At 42.1% G+C, this 16,074-nt stretch overlaps 1 protein-coding gene across 2 annotated transcripts in view; it reads right to left on the bottom strand.

Moving 5' to 3' along the window:
• The window catches only part of SPMIP6 (sperm microtubule inner protein 6), a 21,143-nt gene extending 5,512 nt beyond the window's left edge, over positions 1 to 15,631 (bottom strand). Inside the window, exons 1-5 of one of the 2 annotated variants that reach the window (XM_070743634.1) lie at positions 15,478 to 15,631; positions 13,010 to 13,157; positions 5,747 to 5,859; positions 3,269 to 3,344; positions 1,550 to 1,763 (exon numbers count right to left, since the gene is read on the bottom strand). In XM_070743634.1, the coding sequence (XP_070599735.1) occupies positions 1,550 to 1,763; positions 3,269 to 3,344; positions 5,747 to 5,859; positions 13,010 to 13,103 (497 nt within the window). In that variant the 5' untranslated portion in view covers positions 13,104 to 13,157; positions 15,478 to 15,631. The remainder of the gene's footprint in view (positions 1 to 1,549; positions 1,764 to 3,268; positions 3,345 to 5,746; positions 5,860 to 13,009; positions 13,158 to 15,477) is intronic. The other variant, XM_070743635.1, reaches the window with a different exon arrangement.
• Between the last annotated feature and the right edge of the window lie 443 nt (positions 15,632 to 16,074).

Genomic DNA, 16,074 nt, shown 5'->3' with positions numbered 1-16,074 from the left:
TAACCACCTTGAATCAATCAATAGTGCAATGTCTCAGTTAATACAAATGAAATGCTTGATTATTGATCTTTAAAAAGAATTCTATTCTATTCTATTCTACTCTACTCTATTCTCTATTCTTCTATTCCATCCCATCCCATCTTCTATTCTATTCTATTCCATCCCATCTTCTATTCTATTCTATTCTATTCCATTCCATTCCATTCTTTCTACATGGACATTCTCCTAAAACCTTGAATGGATCAATGAACATGTGGAGATGAAAACTGTAACCATTACTATAAAATCATTTTACAAATTTTGCTCATGAAGTAGCTGAGAAGATTCAATGCACAACTCCTCCTCCTCCTCCTCCTGCTCCCCCCACCCCTCAAGTTCTTCCCAGAGAAGAACCGGCTATTTGAAACCAGGGCTTTTGGTAGCAGCAATCTCCTCCCCTTCTGTCAATGGAAGGACAATAGTGACCTCCACTGTTAGTGAGAACATTTTCAGGCAGTGGGAAAGATAATTCTGAAGGAAGAAGACCCAGAGGGCTGGTGCTCTAGGCCAGCACCTATGATACACTTGGCATCCCTGAATCTGTCTCATCCTGCCTTGAAGCTATGCAGCCTGACAGCTGTCACGACCGCTTCTGGAAGGGAATTCCACCAACCAAGGACCCTCTGGGTGAAGAAATATTTCCCTTGATTTGTCCTCACTTTCTGACCTGTGAGCTTTAGGGAGGGGCCCCTCGTCCTAGTATGGTGTGATAGAGGAAAGAATTTTTCTCTATCCACCTTTTCTATCCCATGTATGATTTTATACACTTCCATCAAGTCACCCCTTAAACGCCGTCATCTTTCAAGGCTGAAGAGACAAAGGCCTTGCAACCTGGTTTCATAAGGGAGGGGCTCCATTCCCTTGATCATTCTTGTTGCCCTTTTTTGCCCCCTTTCCAGACCCATTCTATCCTTCCTGAGATATGGTGACCAGAACTGTACACAGGACTCCAAGTGTGGTCTCACCATCGATTTGTACAGAGGCAATACAACACTTACTGGCTTATTTTCAATTCCCTTCCTAATCAGGCCAAGCATGGAATTTGCTTTTTTTACTGCTGCTGCGCACTGGGTTGACATCTTCATTGAGCTGTCCACCAAAACCCCTAGGTCCCTTTCTTGGGTTGTCTCAGAAAGCTTGGTCCCCCTCAGTTGGTAAGTATAATTGGGGTTCTTTGTCCCGATGTGCATAACTTTGCACTTGTTTAGGTTAAAATGCATTTGCCACTTTTTTGCCCACTCACTCAATTTCGAGAGATCCTTCTGGAGCTCCCGACAATCAGTTTCACTTTTCACTACCCGGAATAATTTAGTGTCCACCCACCCACCTGGACATCATCAAAAACGCTCTGCACATGCGCAGAAGCATGTGTGCCCTTCTCACATGTTCCCATTCCTGAATCAGTAGCAAACTGCCCACTGTTCTGTCTGAGCCCCTTAGACCGCCCCCCACCCTGAGCCCCCCAGGAGGAGTTGGAGGAAGAGGGGCTGCAGAACCGAACCCTCCGAACCTTACAATCTTCTCAACTAGCTGGCTGATCTGCCTCTCGGTGCTGGGGGCTCCGTCCACGTAGTAGTCCATGCCACGCAAGCAGTAGTGGCGGCCGGTGCAGGGGCTGTAGTACCCTTGGTAGGGCATCCGTCCCGGGATGGAGTATTGATGCTGGATGTACGGAAGCTGCTTTCGAGACAAGCTATTCAACATGTTGACCACCACTTCCCGTTCTGGAGGAAAGAGGTCAGAGAGAGAGGACGGCTAGAGGACAGACCCGAGAGAAGTTCGGTCCACTGGTAGTGGGTTCAAGGCCAACCTCGGTGGATTCAAGAGGCAACATGGAATTAAGGAGAAAGTTCCTAGCAGCGAGGACAATTAACCAGTGAAACCGATTGCCACCAGAAGGTGTGGACGCTTCATCATCGCTGGAGATTTTTAAGAAGAGTCCAGTCTTTTAAAAGCCTTCGATGATGGAGCCCCCAAAACTTCTGGTGGCAAGCTGTTCCACTGATTGATTGTTCTCATTGTTAGGAATTCTGTCCTTAATTTCAGGTTGTTTCTCTCCTTGTTTAGTTTCCACCCATTGCTTCTTGTTCTACCCTCACATGCTTTCGAGAATAAGTTGACCCCCCTCTCTAATTTGGGGCATCCCTTCAAGTATTAAAAGATTACTAATCATGTCACCCCTAGGCCTTCTTTTTCTCAACTAGACGCAACTAATTCTTCATACATTTGAGTCTCCTGTCCCCTAATTTACTCCACAGGAAGTGATGGCAACCATGGAGGCTCAAGGTTTCACAACAATGTTTTCAGATTACCAATAAAGGAGAATATTTATAGTTCAGGGTTGAAAAAGAAGAGGAGGAGGAGGAGGAGCAAGAGGAGGTGGTAAAAGAGATGGAGGGAGACAGGGAGGAGGGGAAAGGGGAGGGAGAGGAAGAGGAGGAGGAGGGAGGGAAGAAGAAGAGATGAAGATGGAGGGAGACAGGGAGGAGGGGAAAGGGCAGGGAGAGAAAGAGGAGGAAGAGGAGGAGGAGGTGGTAGAGATGGAGGGAGGCGGGGCAGAGGGAAGAGGAGGGAGAGGAGGAGGAGGAGGGAGGGAGGAAGAAGAGATGAAGATGGAGGGAGACAGGGAGGAGGGGAAAGGGCAGGGAGAGGAAGAGGAGGAGGGAGGAAGAAGAGATGAAGATGAGGGGAGGGAGAGGAAGAGGTTGAAGAGGAGGAGGTGGTAGAGATGGAGGGAGATGAGGCAGAGGGGGAAGAGGAGGGAGAGGAAGAGGAGGAGGAGGAGGAGGAAGAGGAAGAAGAAGAGGAAAGGACTGAGGGGTCCTTCGTGCTCTCTGAGCTTGTTGATTTCCTTGCAGACGTTTCATTATCCAACTAGGCAACATCATCAGTGCTACAAGGGAAGGAGGGTGGTGGAAAAGGAGGAGGGGGAGAAGGAGGAAGAGGATGGGGAAAACTGTGGGGTCCTTGGTGCTCCCAGAGTTTGGCTCTTTGCTTCCAGACTTTTCATTACCTACCTTGGTAACATCATTGCTGCTTAGAAGGGCCTGGCATATATAATCAGAGAGCAAACCCCACTCCCTTTTGGCACTGATGATGTTCCCTAGTTGGGTCATGAAACTTCTGCAAGACAAAGCCCCATCTCAGAGAGCACCAAGTTCCCTTTGTAGCCCAGACGGGATCCCTGTCTCATGCCCACTTTGGGGCGAAGGAGGGAAGCTCCAGGTACCGTAATTGTTGAGTCGCTCAGGTTTCGGAGGGTACTGCATGGGCATCCCGCGTAGAATGGCGTCCATGCCGTCCACCTGGAAAGCAAAAGGGAAACAGGTCAGTCCGTTTCTGCTGGGAAGAAGACGGGTGGAGAACCTGAAAAGATTCAGGATGGAGCCCTGCCTTCATTTTAGGTCAGGGTTTGTCAATCTCAACAACTTTAAGATGGGTGGACCTCAGCTCCCAGAATTATTATTATTATTATTATTATTATTATTATTATTATTATTATTATTATTACATAACATATGACATAATTCGCCACTACATCACGCAGTCCTAGGTGCTTGGGAAGCACCCAACTGGTGATGAAATACGAAATCCAGCATAACAGGCAATACATCATATACAAATCCAATATTAAAACAGTTTTAAAAACCCTTATTAAAAAATAATCATACAACCCAAACAAACCATACATAAACCAAGACAGCTAAGGGGTATATCAATGTCCCTATGCCTGGCAACATAGGTAGGTTTTCAAGAGTTAATGAAAGGCAAGAAGGGTGGGGGCAATCTTAATCTCCGGGGCAGTTGATTCCAGAGGGCCGGAGCCGCCACAAAGAAGGCTGTTCCCCTTGGTCCCGCCAGACGGCATTGTTTTGTCGACAGGACCCGGAGGAGGCCAACTCTGTGGGACCTAATCGGTTGCTGGGATTTGTGCGGCAGCAGGCGGTCCGGAAGGTATTTTGGTCCGGTGCCATGAAGGGTTTTATAGGTCATAACCAACACTTTGAATTGTGATCGGAAACTGTTTGGCAGCCAGTGCAAGCCGCGGAGTGTTGACGAGACATGGGCATATCTGGGAAAGCCCACGATTGCTCTCACAGCTACATTCTTTACGATCTGAAGTTTCCAAACACTTTTCAAAGGTAGCCCCATGTAGAGAGCTTTCCCCAGTCAGCTCATTCCCTTTTAAAAATGTGATGTCATTAGAAATTGCACAACCCACTCCTCAAATGTAGGGAGGTAATAAGGACTTATCTAGTGGCATCTGCGGAATCTCACCCAGCCGCCCTGTTTAGGTTGACCTGCTCTGTTTATGGTGATACGGCTTGAGTGGACGATCCCTTACAGGGTAGAGTTGAGGAGTTTAACCAGTTTATTGTGGATAAAGTCACTCAGATTCGGACAGACCTGGACTCTGACTGGGCAGTGTCAACAGCGTCTTAGTCAGGTTGTGTGGGATGAACAACTTTAAGATGTCTGGACTTTAACTCCCAGAATTGCTGGCTGAGGAATTCTGGGAGCGGAGGTCCACATATCTTGAAGTTGCCAAGATTGGGAAACTGTTCTGTCCCAACACCGAGCCCCCCAAGAATCAGATGCACACCACCCAATTAACTAATAAAACATTTACTATGTACAAAATCTTTATGCAGTTGAGTCTTTTTGCAAATAAATTAAATTAAAAGCTTTACTGCACTGAATTATCAAAGTCTTAGCAGCTGGCCAGAGTCCCAGAAATAGATAAATACTACAATTAATTAGTGGATTGCAGTAGGTTTTCTTATCATCAACTTACAATATTTGGCTGGAAGCCTGAAGCTCATCAAGAAAGTTAAAAATGTCCTTTTAAAAACACAAGCCGAACATCAGGAACGGAAACTGAATATCTACGATGAATGGCATTGTTCTCTGCACCGGAGTGACACATGAACCCATTTTAAATACACTGCTCAAAAAAATAAAGGGAACACTCAAAGAACACATTCTAGATCTGATTGAATGAAATATTCTCATTGAATACTTTGTTCTCTACAAAGTTGAATGTGCTGACAACAAATTGGTTGTCAATCAGTGTTGCTTCCTAAGTGGACAGTTTGATTTCACAGAAGTTTGATTTACTTGGAGTTATATTGTGTTGTTTAAGTGTTCCCTTTGTTTATTTTTTTGAACAGTATAGTTTGAGGACATTGCCCAGTATTCAGCAGTGCTACTCATGAGTAAACCTCCTCCTGAGTAACCGCTCCTGCCTCCTAGAGGCCCTGTGAACCCTAGCATCCAGAAGAGGCTCCTCCTCTTCTCCTGAGTCACTCATCTCAGGAGGTGCAGAAGGCCCCGGCTGCTCTTCAGCCTCTGACACCATGTCCTCTTCGCTGTCAGTCTCAGGTGCCAGGAACACAAGATGCCTGTATCTCATCTCTGCTGGCTTGGCATCCTCTGGGTCCATGACTAATGGTGCAGGATGCAAATAGGCCGCAACAAGAAGCTTCTCAGAGGAGAAGCAAAATGTCTTCAAAGAAAAACCAGAAAGTCCAGTTGACCCTTGAAGAAAACTCCTTTGGGACACCTGGAGCTACGCTTAAAGATGGGGAGATTTCCTATGCGTTGCATCTCCATCCCGCAGGCTATGACTCCCCCTTATAGCCCCAATAGTTTCTTAACCTCTTCCCCACTCCTGGAGTAAACCAGCCCTGTTGTGAGTGTGGCTTACCCTGGGAATCCGTGGCAAGTACGTGGTGTATCGATTCCATGACGCGCTGTTGTACGGTCCTGTCCTCCACGTTGCGTATCTGTCATTGCCAACGAACACCGGGTTGTATTTTTCTATGTTTGGGAGAGAAAGGAGGGATTTCAGGAAAGGGAGGTGGGGTGGGGTGGAAGCAGGAGACCCCAGGATGGGGTCGGTAGTGGGGTGGCACCCAAGGTCTTGAAGGCAGGTGTTCTGCCTGGCCAGCTGGCCATCCAAACAAGACAATTATACAAACACACACACAGAGAAGTTTGCAAAAAGCAAAGGTTTCTTTATGGACAAAATGGGCTGAAAGCCTCAGCGACTGCAAAAGGAATGCTGGTTTATGAGCCCAAGGGTCAGGGTTAATGGCTCAAGCCGGTAACAACAAAAGTCTCTCTGGCTTACTTCAGCCAATTACTCACTCGGCTTGAGTGTCAGAATTCCAAAGATGTCCAAAGGAAAAACTAAATCACAAACCGTCAAAGTCTCTCTTTCAAATCTGAACAATAAATTCCTACACCGCCTTCTGAAAGCCTTTCCCTTTTTAACCCTGCTGTAGCGTCCTTGATACTGACAGCTGTGACTTAGAATCACCGTCTGCATCTGCGCAGCTGCTCCTGGCATCCCAGCATTCTACGGACCCAGACATTTAGGATGGGATCCACCACCCCTTCCTCATCTGACTCAGAGGAGGTTCTGACTGAAGACCCTACAGGGCCCCCCAAGGCTGTGTACTCTCATCACTTCTCTTCTCTCTATACACTAATGACTGCATCTCAAACGATCCATCTGTTAAACTACTGAAGTTTGCAGATGATACAACAGTGATCGGACTCATTCGAGACTATGATGAATCCGCATACAGACGGAAAGTTGAACAACTATCCTTGTGGTGTGACAGGAACAATCTAGAACTGACCACACTCAAAACTGTAGAAATGGTGGTAGACTTTAGGAGAAACCCTTCCACCCTTCCACTTCTCACAATACTAGACAACACAGTATCACCAGAAGAGACCTTCAAATTTCTAGGTTCTATCATATCTCAAGACCTAAAATAGTCAATTGAAATAAAAAATGTCATCAAAAAAGCACCAACCAAGAATGTTCTTTCTGTGCCAACACAGGAAGCTCAAACTGCCCAAGGAGCTGCTGATCCAGTTCTACAGAGGAATCATTGAGTCTGTCATGTGCACCTCTATCACTGTCTGGTTCGGTTCTGCAACCCAACAGGACCGACACAGACTTCAGGGGAGAATCAAAACTGCAGAAAAAACAATGGATGCCAACCTGCCTTCCATTGAGGACCTGGATACTGCACGAGTCAAAAGAGGGCGGGGAAAATATTGACTGACCCCTCGCATCCTGGACATAAACTGTTTCAACTCCTACCCTCAAAACGTTGCTACAGAGCCCTGCACACCAAGACAACTAGACACAAGAACAGTTTCCCCCCGAACACCATCACTCTACTAAACAAATAATTTCCTCAACACTGTCAAACTATTTACTAAGTCTGCACTTCTATTTCTACTAGTTTTTCTCATCATTCCTATCATCCTTTTCCTCCCACTTAGGACTATATGACTGTCACTTGTTGCTTGTATCCTAAGATTTTTATTAATATTGACTGTTTCTTCATTGCTTATTTGACCCCTATGACAATCATTAAGTGTTGCACCACGATTCTTGACAAATGTCTCTTTTTCTTTTATGTATGCTGAGAGCATCTGCACCAAAGACAAATCCCTTGTGTGTCCAATCACACTTGGCCAATAAAAGAATTCTATTCTATTCTCTGCAGGTCTCTCTGCCTCACCTTTTACATCAACCTCTCTGTCCCCTTCACTGTCTCACTCTTCAGTAAGCCAGATAGGTCTTCTTTGATCTGACAGCCCCGGCTCCAGTGAGTCAAAATCAGTGAATAGAATAGAATGGAATGGAATGGAATGGAATAGAATAGAATGGAATTCTTTTTTTTAAAAAAAATTTCCATAAAAAAGACCAACAAGACATACATACATTTAACATCAATTTGGGGTTGCAATTACCCCACTTATTTTAGAAGTCTTTCTAGTACAGAAAAAGAATTCACTAATAACTTATGAAATCAATATAATAATTCAAATGAAAAGAAGAATTTTTGTTTTTATATAATTATTACCTATAAGTTTAACAAAATAAAACTATTTCTAATATCTATACATACTTTCAAGTCATTTAAATTTAGTTTTTTCCCTTTTATTTAACCATATATACAATTTGTTCCAAATATCATAAAATTCTGATTCTTCATGATTGTTTAACCGCCTCGTCATCATGTCCATTTCAGCACACTCTCTATAATTTTTCTTATTACCTCATCTTCCTTGGGAATGTCTCCTCCCTTCCAATTTTGTGCCAATACTATCCTAGCTGCTGTCAGGATATGAATAATTAAGAAAAAAATATCCTTTTTATATTTTTGGTTCATTATACCTAGTAAAAAAAATTCTGGCGTTTTCTTTATGTCCTGTAAAGTAATTTCTTTTATCCACTTTTCTATGGTATTCCAATATGACTTAGTTTTCTGGCACGTCCACCACTGGTGATAGAAAGAACCTATTTCTCGCTTACATTTCCATCAATTTGGAGACATGTTAGGAAACATCTTTGCTAGAATAGAATGGAATGGAATGGAATGGAATGGAATAGAATAGAATGGAATGGAATGGAATAGAATAGAATGGAATGGAATGGAATAGAATAGAATGGAATGGAATTCTTTCTTGCTCAAGTGTGATTGGACACACAATGAATTTGTCTTGGTGCAGATGCTCTCAGCGTACATCACAGAAAAAGAGACATTTGTCAAGAAAGTGGCCAGAGGAGTTGGCCGTGAGCCAACCACAACAGCAGGGGCAAATTATTTATTCGTTTGTTGCTAAAGTTATTGGCCACCCAACTCAGTACATAGACCAGTGAACCTTTTTCCCCTTGGGTGCCGAAAGCGGATGTGTGTATGCCCACCCAGGCATTGATTACTCTATTGCCGAAGTCATATTTTTTGCAGTCAAGTTTGGAGCGGTTGACATTGAGTTTAAATCTATTAATTTGCACATTTCTATAATAAATCTATTAACCTGCACATTTCTATAACAATAATTCTATCCAACTCTGTTGTTCTCTTAGTTGCTGTGAGATGGTTGTCAAGAGAGTTTGAACCTGCTTATGAGCTTTCTTGGCCAAAGTTGTTAAGTGAATCACTGCAATCTCACACTACTATCCACAGCATATAAAACTTTCACCAGACCAATCCTCAAATACAACTAATCTGTCTGGAACCCACACCGCATTTCGGACATAAACACTCTAGAAACTGTCCAGAGATACTTTACTAGAAGAGTCCTCCACTCCTCCACTCGTAACAGAATACCCTACACAACTAGGCTCACAATCCTAGGTTTAGAAAGCTTAGAACTACGTTGTCGTCGTCATCATCATCATCATCATTATCATAATCACAACAACAACAATTTATTAGACTTGTATGCCGCCCCTCTCCGAAGACTCGGAGCGGCTCATCTTAAACACGACCTAAGCATAGCCCATAAGATCATCTGCTACAACGTCCTTCCTGTCAACGACTACTTCAGCTTGAACCACAACAACACACGAGCACACAACAGATACAAACTCAAAGTAAACCGCTCTAAACTCGACTGCAAGAAATACGACTTTAGTAATCAAGTAGTTGATGCATGGAACTTGCTACCTGACTGTAGTATCATCATCAAACTCCCCAAACTTTACCCTTAGACTATCCAATGTTGACCTCTCCTGATTCCTAAGAGGTCAGTAAGGGGCCTGCATAAGTGCACCAGTGTGCCTTCCATCCCCTGTCCTCATGTCTCTCTTTTACTAGCATCATGTATATAAACATTGTTATATCTTTAAGTCTTCAGAGAGGGGCGGCATACAAATCTAATAAATTTATTATTATTATAATTATATTATTATTATTATTATTATTATTATTATTATTTTTATACCATCAATATGTACTTGACAAAATAAATAATAAATAAAATAAAATAATAAAGTAAAGTAAAATAAAATAAATAAATGAACATCAAAAACACTCCCATCAACAAAGAGGGCTAGTCACTTGTATATAAGCAGGGAGAAAATCCTGCACACTCTACTGTACTTGACAAAACAAACAAATAAAAATAAATAAATAATAAATTGTTGAGTTAGTAATATGGTCGTTAAGTGAATCTGGCTTTTTTTCAGTGGTGAACTCCAAACAGTCACTAAATGAATCCTTGTAAGTTCAACAGTGCTCGTTATGTGCTCTTCCTTCTGCTTTCTCAGCTAAAGCGGCAGTTTCTTTCCATCTTTGGGCGGCTAAAAGTAGAGGGAGATCGCCCCCGCATGTTTTCTGACCAACAGACTTTGAAATGTCAGCCGCAATTAGAACAGGCTGGGATCGAGCGGCTTCATCGCACCACGTCTCCGAGTTGGGTGACTCAGCATTCATTAATTGCTACAAGAATAGAACCTGCCTAGAACTTTGCTTATTCCTGAAAATTCTCCAAATTTATTAGGGATGGCAAACCCACCGAGAACTTCTTCTTAGCTGCAAATTCTCACAAGGGAATAGCATTTAGCCTTTAGATTTATATACCGCTTCATAGTGCTTTCACATCCCTCTCTAAGCGATTTACAAAGTCAGCCTCTTGCCCCCAACAATCTGGGTCCTCGTTTGACCCACCTTGGAAAGATGGAAGGTTGAGTGGTGAGATTTGAACTGCTGAACTACAGCTAGCAGTTAGCTGAAGGAGTCTGCAGTGCTGTACTCTAACCACTGTGCCACCCCTGCTCTTGGAAAAGGAAGGAAGGAAGGAAGGAATAATGATGATGATGATAATAATAATAATAATAATAATTTATTAGACTTGTATGCTGTCCCTCTCTGAAGACTTGGGGCAGCTCACAACAGCAAGGAAGGAAGGAAGGAAGGAAGGAAGGAATAATAATAATAATAATAATAATAATAATAATAATAATAATAATAATAATAATAATAATTGATCCATCATGCTCTACACCCCCGCAGTGACATTGACAGGCTGTTTTTTCCAAGGAAAATAAGTGGCAGAGGACTTTTGCAAGTGAAGCAGACAGTAGAAGAAGAGAAGCATACATTAGCTGACTATGTGAAGGGGAGCAAAGAGTCAGCGTTGATGGAGGTCAACAATAGGAAGCTTCTCAAGGTGAAGCAAACTAAGGATCAGTACAGAAAAAATGTAACTCAATGTCGTATGGAGAGTTGGCGGAACAAAGCATTGCATGGCCAATTCTTGGAGAAGATTGAAGGCGAAGTGGATAAAGAAAAGACCTGGTCATTGCTTACAAGTGGAACACTCAAAAAGGAGACAGAAGGACTAATACTGGCGGCACAAGAACAGGCCATTAGAACAAATGCTGTCAAAGCCAGAATTGAAAAATCAACAGACGATCCAAAGTGCAGACTCTGTAAAGAAACAGATGAAACAATTGATCACATACTCAGCTGCTGCAAAAAGATCGCACAGACTGACTACAATCATAGACATGATGCTGTGGCACAGATGATCCACTGGAACTTGTGCCGGAACGACCATTTACCAGTGGCAAAGAACTGGTAGGATCATAAGCCCGAAAAAGTGGTAGAGAATGAACAAGCAAAACTACTACCGACTTCAGACTGACCAAATTCTGAAGTATAACACACCAGACATTGTGATCGTGGAGAAAAAGAAAGTATGGATCATCAACATCGCAATCCCAGGAGACAGCAGAATTGAGGAGAAGCAGCTAGAGAAATTAGTGAAATACGGAGATCTAAAAATCGAGCTGCAACAACTCTGGCATAAGCCAGTGAAAGTGGTCCCAGTGGTCCTTGGCACGCTGGGCGCAGTACCAAAGGATCTCAGCGGACATTTGAAAACCATAGGAATTGACAAAATCTCCATCTGTCAATTGCAAAAGGCTGCTTTACTGGGATTGGCAAACATAATTCGCTACATCACGCAGTCCTAGGTGCTTGGGAAGCGCCCGACTGGTGATGAAATACGAAATCCAGCATAGTGATCTCGTTTGCTGTGTTGTACTGACATAATAATAATAATAATAATAATAATAATAATAATAATAATAATAATTTATTAGACTTGTATGCCACCTCTCTCTGTAGACTTGGGGCGGCTCACAACAGCAAGGAAGAAAGGAAGGAAAGAAGGAAGGAAAAAAGAAGGAAGGAAGGAATAGCATTTAGACATATATAGGTTGCTAGTGCTTTTAAAGCTCTCTCTAAGTGGTTTACAGAATCAGCCTCTTGCAAACCCCAACAATCTGGGTCCTCATTTGACCCACCTCAGAAGGATGGAAAGCTGAGTCAACCTGGAGCTGGTGGTGGGATTTGAACTGCTGAACTACAGCTAGCAGGTAGCTGAAGGAGCCTGTAGTGCTGCACTCTAACCACTGCGCCACCCCCAACATCTGGCTGGGCCAGAGAGCTGTAGGTACAACTATGGGTCTTTAAGAACTGTGGACTTCAACTCCCAGAATTCCCCAGCCAGCAAGCTTGAAGATGGGTGGACTTCAACTCCCAGAATTCACTATGTGACCTTCTCAGCTGTCTTCCGACAAACAAAATCAAACTAGATTTACTTAACCACTGCCAGATTCGCTTAACTGCAGTGATTTGCTTAACAACCGTGGCAAAAAAAAAGCTCATAAAATTAGGCATGACTTATTTAGCAAATGCTTTGCTTAACAACAGAAATCCTGGTCCCAATTATATTTGTAAGTCGAGGACTATCTCTGCCACGGTGTAAACAAAGGTCAAAGAAAATAATTGTTAAAACCAAACTTCATTAATCTAAAGATCTAAAAGATCTAACAATTCAACAATTGAATAGCAAAAGGATTATATATATATATATATATATATATATATATATATATATATATATATATATATATATATAAGTACAGTATTCAGGATAGTTACACAATGTTGCAAATAGGCTGTCGGTAATAATAGTCAACAGTTGACCTTTGTGTCAATCGTTTTGTATTCAAGCTTTGACCACAGATTTGTACACATTGAACTTTCTATGTGTGTATGTTTTGTATTGTGTTTGTCCTTTTATGTAAATATTTAATTTTTTTTTTTTTAAAGAAAAGAAAATGAGTTATTGACAACTTGAGTACCTTCTTCGCGGCACACCCAATATTTGTACGGCCGGTAGGCGGTTGGTTCTATCGAATGCTTGTAGGAGTACTCCTGGACGGCCCTTTTCACCATCTTCTCCAGGTGGGCTTGGTCAATGGGATGGTCCACTCTGGGCACGGTCAAACCCTGCAGATAGGAAGGAAAGCAGGTCAATGGGTTGAGATCAGGAAGGAGACTTTGGGTAGCCCTGAAGGAATCATTTCCATGCAGACAACTTCTCAAGTGCAAAAAATAGATGCCTAAAATTGTAGACCATCATGTATGTTGAATTTACCACTCCAATGTTGCTCAACTTTGGTAAATTCAACATACCATATTTTTCGGAGTATAAGACGCACCTTTTGCCTCCCTAAAAGAGGCTGATAATTTGGGTGCATCTTATACACTGAATGTAGCATTTTATTTTTTAGCGCTAACTAGCTGCTAACAATCTTCCCAGCTCTTACCTTGCAGGCTCTTTCATTGTTGCTCTCTGTGAAGATGTTTTCCAAGCCCTAAGCCTCTGCAGTTTTTTTTCATTGCTCTAACTTGCGCCGAGTAAGTTTCTTTCCAACCTAACCAGCTGTTAATGATATTCCCAGCTCTTTCCGGCTTGCAAGCTCTTTATTTGTTACTCTCTGCAAAGAATGTTTTCCAAGCCCTAAGTCTTTGCAGGGTTTTTTCCCATTTGTCTAACTTGCTCAAAATCTTTCTTTCCAGCCCTAACCAGGTCCTAACGATGTTCCCAGCTCTTACCCACTTGCAAGCTCTTTCATTGTTACTCTCTGGGTAAAATGTTTTCAAAGCCCTCTTTGCAGGTCCCTCCCCCATTGCTCTACTTGCTCCAAATGTTTCTTTCCAGGTGCTAATGATGTTCCCAGCTCTTACTTGCTTGCAAGCTCTTTCATTGTTAGTCTCTCCAAACGAAGTTTTCTAAAAGCCCTAACCAGGGGATAAAATAATGTGCTGAAGCTGAGCAGACTAAGGACGCTAGCCAGATGAATACCTGGTAAGCAGATTCTTTCCCCTATTTTCCTCTCCCAAAACTAAGTTGCATCTTATACTCCGGGGCATCTTATACTCTGAAAAATATGGTAGATTTGGACTTCAGAATTCTCCAGCCATCGTGTGTGGTCCAGAATTCTGCTCGCTCGGTCCCACTGGCCCCATGTTTGGAGGTCGAGTTCAATGTGTCTCAGCCTTTGCAAATTTAGGATGGGAGGACTTCAACTCTTGGAATCCTGCCAGATGGATCACATCCTCTCAATATTTGGAGGTCTAGTCCAGCCAAAGCCCACTGCAATAACATCGCCAAAAAGGCTTCAATAGTTGATACCTAATTCTACATAGTTTCTGCTCCGGTAATCTCACTGTACTAACCGGAGTATACAAAACTTTCACCAGACCAATCCTTGAATAAAGCTCATCTGTCTGGAACCCACACCACATTTCAGACATAAACACCCTAGAAAATGTCTAGAGATACTTTACTAGAAGAGCCCTCCACTCCTCCACTCGCAACAGAATCCCCTACACAACTAGACTTACAATCCTAGGTTTAGAAAACTTAGAACCAAGTTGCCTTCAACACGCCCTAATCATAACCCATAAAATAATCTGCTACAATGTTCTTCCTGTCAACAACTACTTCAGCTTCAACCACAACAACACTCAAGCACACAACACATACAAACTCAAAGTAAACCGCTCCAAACTCGACTGCAGGAAATACGAATTTAGTAACCAAGTAGTTGTTGCATGGAACTCACTACCAGACTCTGTAGTATCATCACTTAACCCCCAAAACTTTACTCTTAGACTCTCCACTGTTGACCTCTCCCGATTCCTAAGAGGTCAGTAAGGGACGTGCATAAGTGCACCAGTGTGCCTTCCGCCCCCTGTCCTAATGTCTCTCTTTCACTAGTATCATGTATATAAACATTGTTATATCTTTGTATGCCAATAATACATACTTGACAAAATAAATAATAAATAAAATAAAATAATAAAGTAAAAAAATAAAAAATAAAATAAAATAAAATAAATAAAATAAATAAAATAAATAAAATAAAATAAATAAAATAAATAAAATAAATAAAATAAATAAAATAAATAAAATAAATAAAATAAATAAAATAAATAAAATAAATAAAATAAATAAAATAAATAAAATAAATAAAATAAATAAAATAAATAAAATAAATAAAATAAATAAATAAAATAAATAAAATAAATAAAATAAATAAAATAAATAAAATAAATAAAATAAATAAAATAAATAAAATAAATAAATAAACATCAAAATCTCTCCCATCAACAAAGAGGGCTGGTCACTTGTATATAAGCAGAGAGCAAATCCTGCAAACTCTGTCTTAGCACTGATGATGTTAACTAGTTCGGTAATGAAACATCTGCAGGAAAAGAAGCAATCTTTCCATTGGGGAGGAAAGGATGTTTTGAGACTCACAGCTGTGAAGGGTTGTCAACTCTTCCAGGTAGCAAAGGCCAGGAAAAACCAGTTCTACACCTAAGAAAGGAACTAGCCTGTAGCAATAGAATTCTGAAAGTTCTGGCTGTGATTTCCCGTCGGTTCCTCTTACTGCCCCAGGGAGTTAGGGTGGAGCTAAACCCGGTTTCCTTGGCTTAAATTATGTTTGGCTGGGTGTTGTAGTAACCATCTCTGCGTGGTATCTCCAGGGCCGCCTCTGAGCCTCTTTGCAGGGGGAGAGCTTGACGTGGTGTGAGGCAGAGGGGGTGGCCCTGGGACTTTACAACCACAATTGGTTGTATAAGCAAGGCGTTTGTTAAATGAATCGTGTCTGGTTTGACAATTTTGGGGGGGGCTATTTTCCCTAACAGAACAAAAACGTAGATTAAATTAAAAGAGAGAGGGAGGGGAAAAGGGAGAGAGAGGGAGAGAGAGAGAGGGAGAGAGAGAATGAGAGAGAGAGAAAGAGAGGGGAGGGAGAAAGAGAAGGAAAAAGAGGAAGAGAGAGAAAGAGAGAGAGGAAGAGAGGGGGAGACGGAAAGAGATGGAGAAAAAGAGAGAGAGAGAGAGAAAGGG

This window comes from Erythrolamprus reginae, chromosome 2, assembly GCF_031021105.1.
Source record: "Erythrolamprus reginae isolate rEryReg1 chromosome 2, rEryReg1.hap1, whole genome shotgun sequence".
NCBI lineage: Eukaryota > Metazoa > Chordata > Lepidosauria > Squamata > Dipsadidae > Erythrolamprus > Erythrolamprus reginae.
This window is presented reverse-complemented; position numbering and strand designations above follow the sequence as displayed.